This window comes from Harpia harpyja, chromosome 2, assembly GCF_026419915.1.
Source record: "Harpia harpyja isolate bHarHar1 chromosome 2, bHarHar1 primary haplotype, whole genome shotgun sequence".
NCBI classification, from domain to species: domain Eukaryota; kingdom Metazoa; phylum Chordata; class Aves; order Accipitriformes; family Accipitridae; genus Harpia; species Harpia harpyja.
Genome location: NC_068941.1, coordinates 88,522,754 through 88,536,913, shown reverse-complemented (window position 1 = coordinate 88,536,913; position 14,160 = coordinate 88,522,754). Strand labels below are relative to the sequence as shown.

Below are 14,160 nucleotides of genomic sequence, written 5' to 3'. Positions count from 1 at the left end.
TTAGATCCAAGCTTTCACTGACAACATTTGGCTTGGCAAGGTGGTCCAGCCCTTGACATTTTTGCTAGACCTTATCCCCTCTCTGAAGCATCTTCAGTTTTTGGGTTTTTTTGTTTTTTTTTTTTTTCTGTTGTTGTCCAGGCTTAAGTCATCAGTAGCTGCTTGCTCTGCTGCAATCAAATACAGCCACATTGTTTAGGAACAAAAAAAAAAAAAAAAAAAAAAAATCTTAGAAAGTCTGCCCGTCTCTAATCGAGCCAAGGAATTGCTTGTACTGCTCTGCCTGGGGGATTTGGGATGGCTCAGAGAAACCCGTAATGTGCTGCAGCTATTTTAGCCCTTCTGCTCCCTGCTCGAGCCTGGCTTTGGCTGGAAAGATGATGGCTCGATTTCTGGGTGATTGAACCATGCTTTCCCGTCTTGTAAATGACGATGTAAAAGTGTAAAGCCAAAAAACCAAAAAGCTGTGTGATTCAGAGATGGAGCGAGCGGGAGGATGCCCTGCTGCCGTGCTGCCCGCGCAGCCCCTGCCCTCGCCCGGGGTTGGGGTGCTCTGGGGGTGCTCGGTGGGGTTTGCCTGGGCTGGTTGGTGACGGCTGGGATGCGAGCGGGTCCAGGGTGGGTTTCAGGGGATTTAGGCCACCAGTTTGGGACCTGGGTGGGCAGCAATGCTCCTTGGAGGCTTCCAGGAGCAAGGCTGGGTCAGCGGTGAAGGTGCTGGCTTGGGGAGGGGGCGAAGCTTTGGCTTCATGCTGGTGTCCATCCCCCAGAAACACCTAAGAGGTGGCCCTGGATGTTGGCCAGAGTCCTCAGCTCTGTTCCTTCCCCCCCGATTTCTGTCTTGACGTGGCTGCGGAGGAGCTCCTGCTCTCAGGGGCTCGCAAGGTCTGTTTGCGTGCTCACCAGGTCTTTTCTTTCCCAGGGCCACCGTCCCATGGAGAGAGGGTCACCCCACACTGGCTCCTCAGGGGCCGTACCAGACGAGCCGTCAGCCTCGACGAAAAGGTAAGGGCAGAGATGGTTCCTCTCCCCTGCACTGTGCGGTCGGGTCCTGCACCCGGAGGTCTTCGTGGTGGGACTTGGATGGAGATGTCGAGTTTGCGGGTCCTATGAGCGGGATGTCGAGTTTATAGGACCCATCGCCCTGTTCAGGTGATGAACAGGGAAAGCAGAGGATGCAACAGCGAGTTAATTAAACGTGGTCTTAACTATTGGGCACTAGGAAGGATGGCCAAGAGCTATAGGGTGAGCGGAAAGGAGCTGGGCAGTTTGGAGAGAGGAGATGGAGGTAATTCATCAGACTGATGGTTTGGCCGGGATAGACAGACTAGCAGTATTAGCTAAAGGGAAAGTGCTGCAGGATTTAAGAGCGATGTCCTTGGGAAAACTGTGGAGAAGCCAGGCACGGGCTGTGGGGAGGAGAGGATATCTCTTCCCAGGACTGCTCTGCTGGCTCTTGCACCCTCCCCGCCGCCCCCAGCGTCTCCAAATCCACTTTATGAGATGCTTGCGGTGACCCTCGCCTGGGTTTGGCGCCTTGCCCGGCTCTGGGGTCAACCAGCTCCGCAGCTGCCCATCGGCCGTGGCAGCTGGTCCTTGTACCCAGCAGCTGGGAGGGTCTCGGGGGCTGGTGGTCTCCTTCGGGGCAGATCAAATCGCTTCCCAGCACGACGAGCTTCCCAGCACGATGGTTGTGGAAAACCGTTTTGTTTTGGGGCTGAGCAGATTCGCTGCTGAGAAGACTCAGCGCTGGGAAGGGACGTTCTCTGGTGGCATCTCCCTGGAGCAGGGGCTGAGGATGCAGCTTTGAAGCCACCTGAGATGCCACCGCGTGAGACGTCCTTGCTCCAGGCAAGGGAAGGGGTCAGCCCTGCTTCCCGGCAGTGAAACCGGAGAGGGGCTTTGCACTGCCCTGCCTTCTCCGAGGGCCTGGACGATGCCTTTTCCCGGGGGAATTGGGAGCGTCGCTCCCATCGGTGCTGGCCGCTGGGAATCGTGCTTCTCCGGTAGCTGAAATAGCCCATCGCGTTGGGGATGCTGCGGTCAGCCTGTAGAAATGTCCCCTCCCTTCCTAGCAGCCCCGGACTGGTCTATATTTAGGTTGAAGGGCGCTCAAGATGGGGAATGCGCGGCAGCGGGAGGTTTATTTATACTCTTGCTAACACCCCGCTGCCCGAAATTGTGCTGGGTGGGTGCAAATCACAGGCACATGGGGCGATTTTGGGATTTGATGGGGGACTCCAGGGTCGGTGGGATGGGACGGCCAGTGGTCAGGACCAAGGTAGCTGTGCAGGTCCCGGCATGTTTCCTGGCATCTGTTTTGCCTCCGCTGGCTCCAGCCAGCCCGAAACAAGGAGGCTCCTGTTCCTCGGAGCAGGGGGAAGGAGGGGAGAGGGAGGGTGGTCGCAGCCGGGAGCAGGGAGGCTTCGTGGGGAAAGGACGGTGGCAACCAAACAACGGATGGGGTACGGGTGAGCGGGCTCCCCGCTTGCAGACAGAGCCCCAAACCAGCCCAGTACCAGCCCCGGTACTGCTGGTGTGTGTATTTTTAGGATCAATTTAGTCCATCCCGTCCCCACCCCGTCTCCTTCTGCCCTCCAGCAAAGATCCTGGAAATAAATGTGACCGTGTGATTGCCGCCAGCCTGCTCTGTTTGTCCGGGCACGGCTGGCTTTCGGGGCGGGAGTCTGCAAGGAGACAACATCCGAGTGTGTGAAATGATGGGTTCAAGCGTGGTGACCGCTCCGAGGCTCCTCCATCCCTTCCCTGGGGGCTGCTCCTCTGCGCAGCAGGCGGGATGCTGCGGGGTGGCCCGTGTCACGGTCCTGGGGGACATGACCACATCTCCTTTCCCTCCTCCCAGGGGAGCGAGGTCGAGCCAGCGGGAAAAGGAGGAGGAGGAGGAGATGGTGGTGGCCCCGCAGTCCCATCGTGTGCGGGCTGGCACGGCGCTGGGTGGGCCGAACCCTGCCTTCCCCCCTTTACACCCTCCTCTCTCCTATTGTTCGGGGCTGAACTCCCCGCGGGCTCGACGGCTCCCGGCACACATGGAAATGATTTTGGAGAGGCTGGGGAGGAGGTCGTGGGGACCCTGATTGCAAACAGCTCCCTTGTCACCACCGGCTTGGGGTGGGATCCTGCCCCGCTGCTGCTGGCATCCTCCTCCTCCTGCTTCTTCCTCCCAGCTCAGGGCACGGAGCGAAGGCTGCCAGAGCTGACCATGGGTTTTTCCAGCCCTTCATCCCACCAGGATCGAGCCCCGAGGCACGGGAGTCCCCTGTGCCCACCCTGGGGACTCACCCAGCCTGTCGTGCTGCCTGTGGTGTTCCCTGTCTTGTTTCTTTCCCTTTGTAATTGCTTTTTTCCCAAGCATGGTTTCTCGCTGCAATGGTTTTAAACTGAAAGAGGGTAGGTTTAGGCTGGACGTAAGGAAGAAATGTTTTACGATGAGGGTGGTGAGATGCTGGACCAGGTTGCCCCAAGAAGTTGTGGATGCCCCATCCCTGGAAGTGTTCAAGGCCAAGTTGGATGGGGCTTTGAGCAACCTGGACTAGTGGAAGGTGTCCCTGCCCGTGCAGGGGGGTTGGAACTAGATGATCTTTGAAGGTCCCCTCTAACCCGAACCATTCCGTGATTCTATAAATCACGAGGGCTGAGGAGCACCCAGGCAGAAGAGCCCCTCAACCTCCCGCCGGGTCTCTCCTGGTACCCCATCCCTGTATGGGAACGCACCTCGGCACCGATGGAGCATCCTTCCACCCGCCGCTTCCCCTCACACTGCCAGCTGTCCGCTGGGTCCCTGGAGCAGCCAGTGTCTCCCCGTCCTGGGGATGGGACATGTCCGTCCCCTTCATCCTCACTGATGAAGGCTTGGAGCATCCCCTCCGGTCGTGGTTGGGGTGTGATACCCCGTGCATCCTCCAGCCCTGTGGCACGGGCCCCTCTCCGGGGAGCATCACGTACCCGTGGGGTCACAGCCCTGCTCCGGAGAAGGAAGGGAGGAGAGGACCGCCCGTGGTTTGGGGTGGGCTGCAGGTGCCGAGGACACGCGCTCCTGCAATCTGTTTCCTGCAGGGAAGCCCTTTTCCCTTTGCGAGGTGTGGCAGGACTGAGCAAACCCTGATGTGGTCCCCGAGCCAAGTTTGCTTCAAAACAACCAAAATCCTGCCTCTGCCTCCAGGGTCTGGATTTCCCTGGTTCCCCCCTGACTCCCCCGGAGCTGGCTGGCCCCAGGATGCTTTTCCAGTGAGCAGCTGGAGCGAGAGGCTTGTCCTTGAGGTCTCGGATCCCGATTCCAGTGGGCATTTAGGACAAGGGGATGAAGTCCCCGAGCTGTGTTCTTCAAACTCTAACTCCTGCTGCTTGGAACCAGCTGCCTGGGGAGGACCTGGCTCAGCCGTGATGCTCCAGCTGCAAAACCCATCACCAAATCCCCTACGGAGCATCTCCCGGTAACTCCGATCCCCGTCTTCCTTCTTACATCCAGGCTTGCCTGTGCTCACATAGGAAATCAGGGCTTATGGGACCTGCCCGAGCAGATGGCCGGGCTGTGGTTTGAACGTGGCTTTTGGATTTTGGCTTAACTAGTGATTTCCCAAGGAGCTCAGTGCTCTCTGAGCCCACTCCTGGGAGAGCCGCTCTCCTGCAGGGCAGCGGCTTTCCAGCAAGGGTGGAGGAAGGAGCCTGGGCGAGGAGGATGGCCGGGAGCCGTGGGGAAACAAAGATCGTCTTTCCCCTCGAAGAGCAACGCAAACCCCTTGGCATCAGCTCCTCCGCAAACATAGCTGTGGTTTTTCTGATCAGCGGATTAAAAAAGAAAAATAGACTCGAGCTTGGCCCAGTGGGTCTTCTGGGCTGCTCGCAGGCTGGGTCCTGGCCAGGTCAGATTCATCCCAGCTCCTCTTTGCCTCTCCCAGCCCCTGGTTGGGACTGGCTTTGCTGGGGTGTCCTGGAGACGGGCCACCACCTCCACATCCAGCCAGGGCCAAGAGAAGGTGGTTCCTGCAGCCTGTGGTGGGGACCGGTGCATCCTTTTTGTGACTGCTGGAGAAAGGAGGTGGCAGCTTTTGGGTGGGGGAGGAAGGTGCTGGATTTTGGGATGATGCTGGAGCCTGGGAGGATGCTGGAGCCAAGATGATGCTGATCCCTGCTCATTCCTGGTGCACAATGTCTTGGCAGGCAGCTCTTGGGGACCCAACTGCCTGCTAGTTAGGCTCAAGGCAAAATTATGAGTGTGTAATTAATGCAATAACCTTTCCTGGCCTTAGAGTTGGGTTATTTGACTCCTGCTTGGCACGAGCGGTGCTCACACCCTCCTTCTCCCTCTTTTTATTGCTATTTATTTCTCCAGGGGCTGACCTGGTTTCAGCCCATCCCAGCTGAAGCCACGATCAGTCTCCCGCTCCCACTGCCTCTCCATGTGCTCTCAGGGGAAACTGAGGCACGGGGAAGGCAAGAGCTTGCACTGTATCACCTCACAGGGGTCGGACATGGATCCCATTAGCAGCGGTTTCTTTTCCAGCCTTTGGCAGCCTGGGAGATGGGATGGTGCTTGCACAGGGAGCTGTGATTGCCGGGATAACCCTGTACAAACACGTGTCCCTTTAAGACGGCAGCTAGGAACGAGCATTTTGCCAGTAAAGGCCCTTAAGTTGAGGCAGGGCGTAATTGCTGGGGAATTCAACGCCGGGAAGGACTTGGGGAGGAGGAGGAGGAGATGGGCTGTGGGGAGTGGGTGTTAGGGAGATCAGAGCTGGGGAGAACCAGGCTTGAAAAAAAGGGAGGGCGAGAGGGAGGAAAGAAGGGAAACAGCAAGAAAAATGTACAGACCATGTTTGGCCAGGGAGTGATGTTTGTATAAGATCATGTTCTAAAAATACAGCCTGTTCCCACCATTGCCGAAGGAGGGGAGCCCTCTGCCCCGGCTTCCTCCTCCCTGCATCACCCAGGGCCCCTCGCCGGGAGCGGGGGACCATGGCTGTGCCGAAGGGGCTCGCCGGGAAGCAGCAGGGCCTCGGCCTCGGTTTGCTTTGCTTTTGGGTTTTTTTTGGTGTTTTGTTTTTTTTTTTTTTTTTAAGAAAAAAAAAAAATACTGTGTCTGGTCTCCTTTTTTGGAGCTGGGAAGACGGTGTTGGAGGCGGAGGGGGGGCTCGGCCAGCCTGACTCCGTCACCGCGTCCCCACGCTGCCGCAGGCTGGGGTGACTGGCATCTCCCTGTCCTTGGGAAATGGGGCCATAAGGACTCAGACCCGTGGGTCTCCTTGGGCCCAGAAGCATCCCCATGGCCAATTGGAGCAGCTTAATGGGGTGCCTCCATCCCTAGAGCTCAATTTGGGGGGGACCTGCAGGAACACCCATCCTGGGAGCACAAAATCCGTGTCCCGAGGTGCAGCAGCGGTCGCACACGGCTGTCCTGCACCCCAAAAACGCTTTGACCCCTGATGCTGCCCCTTATAGACACGATGAACCCCAGGAGTGTGGCCCTGGGGCTGCCGGGCTGGAGGTCCCCCAATCTCCCCAGTACCTATGAGGTGGGGACTGGGTTGCACAAGGAGCAAAGCCTTGCCAGCCATCTCCCTCGGGATGAGAGGGGACAGCAGGATTTGACCTCTGTTATAGCCCAAGCTAGGAATCACCCAACTTTACCCCCACCCCGCTGCATTCCCAGTGACCGGCTGCAAAACCCCGTGATGCTAAGAGTGACCCAAGTCAGAGCGTTGCAGGGACGGCTCCTTCTTTTTCCCTTTCCCTCCAGAGCTGGGAAAACCTCGCCAGCTCACGGCCAGGGTGCTGGGACCCTGCGGCAGTTCCCTGAGCGTGGGGCCGAGTGCTGGCAGCCCGCCGGGCTCCCTGCATCCGTCATGGATGGGGAGGGACCGAGCGAGGGAGACGGAGCCAGCCACGCTGGCCAGGCCATAAACAAGAGATAGGGCGATGCTTTTAGTGTTCCCAGCGCTGGAGCCGGGGAAGGGATGTGGGGACATCGGAGGAGGGCAGCGATTTTGGGCTCCAGCCCATCCTGTCACGTGGAGATGAGCCGTGCTGGTGTGGATCCCTGTGTAGGGTTCCCATTTAACGCCCTCCGAAGTGAGGGAGTGAGTAAAACCGACGGCATCCTGGGGAAGCTGAGTCAATCGTTTCCTCTTGCTGCCCTGCAGTATTTTTAACGGTGCAGTTATCCGGTGCCCGGGCGGTTGCTATTTATTTCCTTACCCCGCAGGGGTGCACGTAGGTGCTGACCCACCCAGGGACGAGCCTCTGCAGGGGATGAGACCATTTACCCTGGCTCAGGATCCCTGGTGGGATGGAGCACACAGAGACCCCGCTCAGGATGCTTGTGGCGATGCTCCCCATCCCGTATCTCATATCAGTTCTCCCTTGCTGCTTTTCCCTGGGGAAGCTGCCAGCGGAGTTGGGATTTGCTGTCTCACCCCCATCCTTGCGGTGTGAATCTCAGCGTGAATCTTTTATACCCTGCTAGGCTGGGAATTCATGGGAAATCAAGCAGGAGGGTTTATTTCTCACCTTCCACGGGCTTGCAGCAGGGGATGGAATAGGTGGAGCAGATCCACAGAGGAAGGGCTGGGATGTGCCCTGAGCTGGGGAGCAGAGGAAGGTGCTGGGGACAGGGATGGACAGAGGAGCTGGTGGCCGGTGGTCCACTGCCAGCTTGAATCGAGGGACTGAAGTTTTGGGAGGTGGGAGGTGGTGTGGATCGGTGTGGGTTGTCCCTTGCAGAGTGGCTGGGGTTGCTCAGGGACCTCCTGTCCCCACTCATGCCTGCCCCTGCCCTGGGGCACACGTGCTCTCCCTACTCCCGCTGCAATTTTGCAACTGGAAAAGCAGCTCCTGCTTTCCCAAACAGGAATGGTGCTCAAAATCCATTGCACCTGCTGCCCTCTGTGTTGCTAACGGAGCAGTAGGTCCTACGATAATACAGGCTGGCAGCGTCCTGGGCTGAGTCTTTTCTAACCCCGTCCCTCCTTTGATTCCTCCGTAGGTGCCGGTGCCTGCCCGGGCAAAGGTGGCCGTGATGGCCGAGGGCAGAGAGCTCATCCTGGTGCTGGAGAGGAACCAGTAAGTGTCGGGGCTGGATGTGGGGAAAGGGGCACTGGGTGTCCCTGGCATGGTCCCAGGTGGAGCGGTAGTGTCCTGGCTGCCCTGTCCCGGCTTTGCTGCCCACAAGGGAAGGGACAACCAGGTGTGGCTTCCTGCCAGCTGCAGCTGATGTGGCAGTTTGGGCTGAAATGCTCTTTTTTTTCCACTGCCCGCACCCGTGTTGGGCAAGAAACAGCCTTGGCTCGATGCCGCAGTGCAGGACCCGGCACAGGTGAAGGCGGTGTGGGGTGCTTAGGGGATGGAGACGTGCCAGGTAAAGGCTCAGCGGGATGGGGGGAGTTCTTGGGCTGCTATCCTGCCTGGTAGGGCTGATGCTGTGAGGTCTTTGGAGGTATCGCGTGGTGGGCAATGCTGACTGCTGGCAGAGATTTGGAAACCTCTGGTGCTCTTCTGCTGGTCCGTTCTTGGGGTTGGCAACCTGGTACCGTTCCTGGGTGACCTTGCCATGTAGTCTCTCTCTGCTCTTTCTGGGCTCCTTCTTCGGTTCAGCTTGGATGCAGGTGCCAGCAGCATCTGTCCCCTGCGACCCTCACCCAGCCTGGCATCCCTTCGTGCCGGGGCTGGAGCAAGGAGACAAATCTCTCCATCTCCTGCCCTGCTCTCCTTGGCCCTCTCCCTGAGACCTCGTGGCTTTTGTCCCTTTGTGGGTTCGGGTGCCTCCTGGTTCAAGACGGCCCCGTGGTGGGGAAGGGCAGGAAGATGATCTCCGCAGGACGAGCTTCTGCTTCCACTTCTGCTTCTCACCAGCAGCTATGGGAGGCTCGTGCCTGGCAGAACCCTTTTCCTGCTGCTGTTTGGGTACAAAAGCAGCCACCACGGTGTCCCCCAAACCACCCTGCCGGGCAGCAGGTCCCAGCGACCTGCAGAGGAGCTTTTGGTGTGCGGGAAGGAGAATTGAGGGGTTCCCATGCACGTTGTGTTTTAGGACTGTGGGCAACGGGGGGGTTGGCAGTGGGGTTCAAAGCTCATGTGCAGAGCTTAGCCTTGTTTCTAGCTGGTGCACCACGCCTGGAGATGCTTGTGTGTCTTCTCATGACCCTAATCCTGACTTTGTATTGCTTTGCCGTGCTGAAGGGATGAGTGTGGCCAGGAGGGGTGAAGAGCATCCCTGGTGGCAGTGGTGCCTCTGGCAGGACTGGAGGAGCGTGGGGCATTGCAAGATGCCGTGCTCCGGATAAGGGCACAGTGGAACAGATGAGGGGGGTGGTGGCAGCAAAAGGGAGCTGAGCACCCAGGACAGTCCATAGCACCCAGGACCATTCACGGTACCCGGGATCATTCATGGCACCCAAAAGCATTTGTGACACTCAGGACCGTCTGTGGTACCCAGGACTTTCCATGACATCAGAGAGCACCCATAGCACACAGGACCATCCATGGCACCCAAGACAGTTCATGGCATTCATGATAGTCCATGGCGCTGAAGATCGCCCATGGCACCCAGGATGGTACGTGGCATCCAACAGAATCCGTGGCACCCAGGACAGTCCATGGCACTCAAGACATGGCACCCAAGAACTTCCATGGTACCCAGGACCATCCGTGGCATCCAAGGCAGTCCATAGCACCCAAGAGCATCTATGGCAATGAGGACCATCCATAGCACCCAGGAGAGTCCACAGCACCCAAGACTGGCTTGTGGAGACCAGTGCAGCCCTGGCCATCTACACTGCCGTCTTGTGCCAGCTAACAGGGCTACCTTGGCACTGCTAGTTCATGGGCCACTCAGGCTATGCTAGACCTCAAATCTTCTTTCTTCTGGCACTGGGAGACGTGGCCGGCTGCCAAAACCATCCTTTGTGATGTTTTCCTCCTTGTGCTGGAGGAAAATAGACATCTCCTTGCCCTTCTTTCTCCGGGGCTCCTGGTTCTTGGCCTGCCCTGGAGAGGACATCCCAGTGCTCTAAGCCATGCTGGGACTTGCCCGTCCTCCCATTGGGGGATTGGCTCAACCCTCCCAATTCCCCCTATTCCCCAGGCATGGCATGGAGGCTTTTGCCTCTCTGCTGTCCTCAGCCGACCTGTCCCATCCCTGTCCCCATCCTGCACGGGCAGCTGCCCATCCGCCTCCACGCTGGCCAGGCACTTGTCTTGCCAGGCTGCCCACAGGTCCCTTTCCAGGACCCAGGCTGAGCTCCTGTCTCCTTTTTCTGCTGTAACTGGAGTTACCAGTGCCAGACACCCACTTGCAGGCAGGCTAGGAAGGCGGGAACATGCCCACAGCGACATTTTTGGGGTTAAACTGGTTGCAAAATAGAAACCAAGAGGCGGGAGGGCTATTCTGGGGCCGGCCGCTTGGTTTATTTTCTTCTGCTGCAGATTAAAACCCCTGGAACGGGGCCAAACCCCACGAATCAAGGGCCAAACTGTTAGCAGGGGTAAACCCAGCCCTGCTTTGGGTGGCCGAGACCCCTGCACGCACGCTGTCCCTCGGGGGACGTGCTGTCCCCGTGGTGGCTGCAAGCTCGTGGTGGGGCACCCATCACCCTGGCACCTGGGCAGGGTCACGCAACCTTTGGCAGCGTGGGAAACCCTCATCCCTTTCTCTTCTCTCCCACCACCCGTGGGGTCGTTTCAATCTAAATCCACCCACCCTCTGCTCCCCAGGACCCCCAGCCCCACGCGCTTGCTGGTTGCAAGCTCAGCTCTGGCTCTTCCCCGCGGCAGGAACCAATTTGTCGGTGTGGGACGGGGCTGCGTCACGAGTGGCCCCGGCACCGGCCTCGGTGGGAGATGGCCAGCAGCTGGGGGGAAGTCGAGGCACGCCGGGTGAAGATGGGGGGGTGCAGGCTTTGCTAAAAGCAGCCTGAGCTTTCTCACAATCAGATCTTTTTTTTTGGGCACCCCTTGCCCTGTTGCTGGGGCGTCGGGTCAGGAGGAGAACCGCAAAAAAGCCCAAAGCTTTGCAAAAGGGGGGCTGTGAAGAGGGACCATGCAGACGGCTCAACCCAGGGCTGGCCACGGAGGCTTGGCACATCCCCGAGCCAGGACACCCAGCGCAGCTCGAGGGTCTTCACCCTTCTCCCCTCTCCTCTCTCCGCAGGCTGCTAGCACCGGGCTACACCGAGACGCACTACACTGCGGATGGGCAGCCCGTGACGGTGGCCCCCAACCACACGGTGGGTGCCGGGGGGACGGGACGTAGCTCATCACCATTTTTTCGGGGTGCCTTGGCACTTGGGATGAAGCCAAAACCCCACCGGGACGAGGCGCGGTGTTTTCGCTGGCAGCATCCCCGGCGCCTGTCGCGGGAGGAATGCAGCAACACGTGGCTCCTGTATCTCTTGGCCGCGATACAGCACCTTGGGAAATAAACACAGGCAGCGCCGGACTCAAGCAGCCCTCGCTCTTCCCGACGTCTCCCCACCGGCCGTTTGTCACCCTTCCAACGAGCCGGGTTGCGGGACTGTCTGTGTCCTGGGCTGAACTGCCAGAGCCAACAACCTCCTGGCTCCATCCCTTCCCCGGTGCGAAGGGACACCGCTCGCCTGGCCGGGAAATGCAAAACGGGTGGTTTTTTTGGGACGAGCACATGGGGTTTGTTGCTGCCCAGCCCTGCGTGGTGGTTTCTAACGGAGGTTTCCATCGCCTCTCTCCAGGACCACTGCCACTACCATGGGCACGTCCAGGGCTACGGCAGCTCCTGGGTCGTCCTCAGCACCTGCTCGGGAATACGGTATGGAGACGTGCAGGGCGGGGGGGGCTTGTGGGGCTGATGAAGAGGGGGATGGATCCAGCTGCCCCCTTCCTCTCTGCAGGGACCCCCTCTGGGACCCCCCGGAGCAGCACCGATGGTCCTGCAAGCCCAGCTCTAGGTGCTTCACGGGGCTGATGTTTCCATCGCTCCCCGTCTCCCATCCTTCATCCGACCCCAGGGGCAGGCAGCGGCGGGGGGGGAAGGCTGTTTTTTTGGCAGCACGAGCTGCCTTCAAGGAAATTTGTCCCTGGAGGAGGCCAGATCCCGCGCCCCGCAGCAGGTACCCCAGAACTGAGCTTCGCTCCGTTGCAACCACAAACCGCCATCCCGCGTTCCCGTGGTCTGACCAGCACGGAGGTTTTAACGCTAAGGATGTATTAGATGATAGGGCCGTATTGACAGAGACACCCATTTCTCGTGTCTGCCCCCACCCTGGGTATGGACCAAGCTGAGGTGCAGTGAGTTTGTGGGTCCTCAGCAGGGGCTGGGGGAGCAGGAGTGAAAGCACCACAGGAGCCATCAGGGGCTGCTTTCCTTTTCCAGGGGCTTGATAGTGCTAAGCAGCAATGCCAGCTACTACCTGAAACCCCTGGGGACCCCCGAGCCAGGCCACCACGTCATCCACCGAGCAGAACACTTGCCCATCCGAGGTGGGACCTGCGGCCACGGCGACGATTTCGGAAGCAGCATCGCTGACGTTGCCCGGCTCTTCCAGCCGATGCACCACCGGGTAAATCCATCCTGGGGTCCTTTGCTCATGGAGGGGCAGAGGGCTGGGAGCGGGGCTGGCTGTCCCCCGGCTAAATACCTGCAGCTTGTGGCCGGGTGCCCGTCACTCCGGCATCTGGGCAGGGTTGTGCAGGAGGATGGGATGTGAGGGGTCTGCGTGGGCAGCTTACCTGGTTTGAGTTTGGGCAGGAGATCTCAAAGGGAGGACATGTGGGTTGGGGACCGGTGCTGCGTCGTACAGTGCGGGACATGATATGAGGCGACATTGGGAATTGCGCTGTAGCCACTCAGGATTTTCCTTGTCGCCTCGTGCCTCAGTTTCCCCTCTCAGCTGTCCTTCCTGAGCAGCTCTGTGGTGTCTGGGAAGCCTGAGATGCCCAGAGCCATGGGCTGCCGCTCCTTCGCTCCTCTGAGCCTCGCTATCTCTCTTGCAGGCGAAGAGAGATGCCTGGAGGACCATGAAATACATGGAGCTCTTCATCGTTGCGGATCACACACTGGTGAGTGCTGGGAGGGGCGGGCAGAAACCCGGTCCCCTGCCAAAAAGCTGGGACCCCTCTCTGTCTCCCTCCTCGCTCTTCCTCTGGTGACCCTTCCCCATCCCCGTCTCTCTGCAGTACAGGAACCAGAACCTCAACCTGGGCCACACCAAGCAACGCATCGTGGAGATCGCAAACTACGTGGACAAGGTAACGGCTGGCGAGAGGGACCTGCTGGTCCCTCGTGACCACCTCCATCGTTCCCAGTGCATGTGAAAGCACCTGAGCTTGCGGCCAGCTTGGTGGTGGCCCTCAGGGACTGTCCCCATGTCACTAGGGCTGGGAGTTTAGCTGGCAGATGTGAGCAGGCGGTGGAAAATGCTTTGCCACCCATCAGCTGAGCTGCAGCAGCGAAGCGTGCTCTGGCTCTTGCCCTGCTGTGGTGATGGGGATCAATGCTGGCATCCTTGACGCAAGGAGGGATGCATTTAGGTGTTGTCAGCTGATGGATGGCATCGTGGCAACCTGGCTCCTGTGCCCACGCCTGTGCCTGTAGAGCTCATGCTTGCAGGTGGATTTGGGACAAGTGTGTCCCTGAGTCACCCACTTGGAGGGAAAGCACAGAGACCCACCAGCTGAAATGCGGTGGCAGGGATGGAGGATGTCCCCGTCTCCTCCATCCCTGTCCCCTCCCTGCAGTTTTACAGGTCGTTGAATATCAAGGTGGCCCTGATCGGCCTGGAGGTGTGGACGGAGCGGGACCAGTGCGCTGTGACCAGCGACGCCAACGCCACGCTGTGGTCCTTCCTGCAGTGGAAGAAGGCGCTGAGGTCACGCAAGAAGCACGACAATGCCCAGCTGCTGACGTGAGCACACTTACGGACCCGGGGACGTTGGGGCAGGGGGGTCCCAGCTCCGACCGGGGTCTCTGAACCACCCCTGGGCTGCTAACTGCCCCTCCGTTCTTCTTTCTGGGCAGGGGGAAGACGTTCAGGGGGACAACCATCGGCATGGCCCCTCTGGAGGGGATGTGCAGCGTGGATAACTCCGGAGGCGTCAGCATGGTAAGAGGGGCGTGGGGGTCCCCGCTGCTTCTCCCAGGCTGGGGGACCCCATCGCCACCCCATCTTGCTGGGG

At 59.2% G+C, this 14,160-nt stretch overlaps 1 protein-coding gene across 1 annotated transcript in view; it reads left to right on the top strand.

The window, feature by feature from the left end:
• Nucleotides 1–14,160, top strand: part of ADAM33 (ADAM metallopeptidase domain 33) — a 30,082-nt gene that overhangs the window by 2,132 nt on the left and 13,790 nt on the right. Inside the window, exons 2-10 of the mRNA XM_052780842.1 lie at nt 923–1,005; nt 8,000–8,076; nt 11,162–11,237; nt 11,718–11,794; nt 12,359–12,545; nt 12,979–13,044; nt 13,162–13,233; nt 13,723–13,889; nt 14,003–14,087. Coding sequence (XP_052636802.1) covers nt 923–1,005; nt 8,000–8,076; nt 11,162–11,237; nt 11,718–11,794; nt 12,359–12,545; nt 12,979–13,044; nt 13,162–13,233; nt 13,723–13,889; nt 14,003–14,087 — 890 coding nt within the window. The remainder of the gene's footprint in view (nt 1–922; nt 1,006–7,999; nt 8,077–11,161; nt 11,238–11,717; nt 11,795–12,358; nt 12,546–12,978; nt 13,045–13,161; nt 13,234–13,722; nt 13,890–14,002; nt 14,088–14,160) is intronic.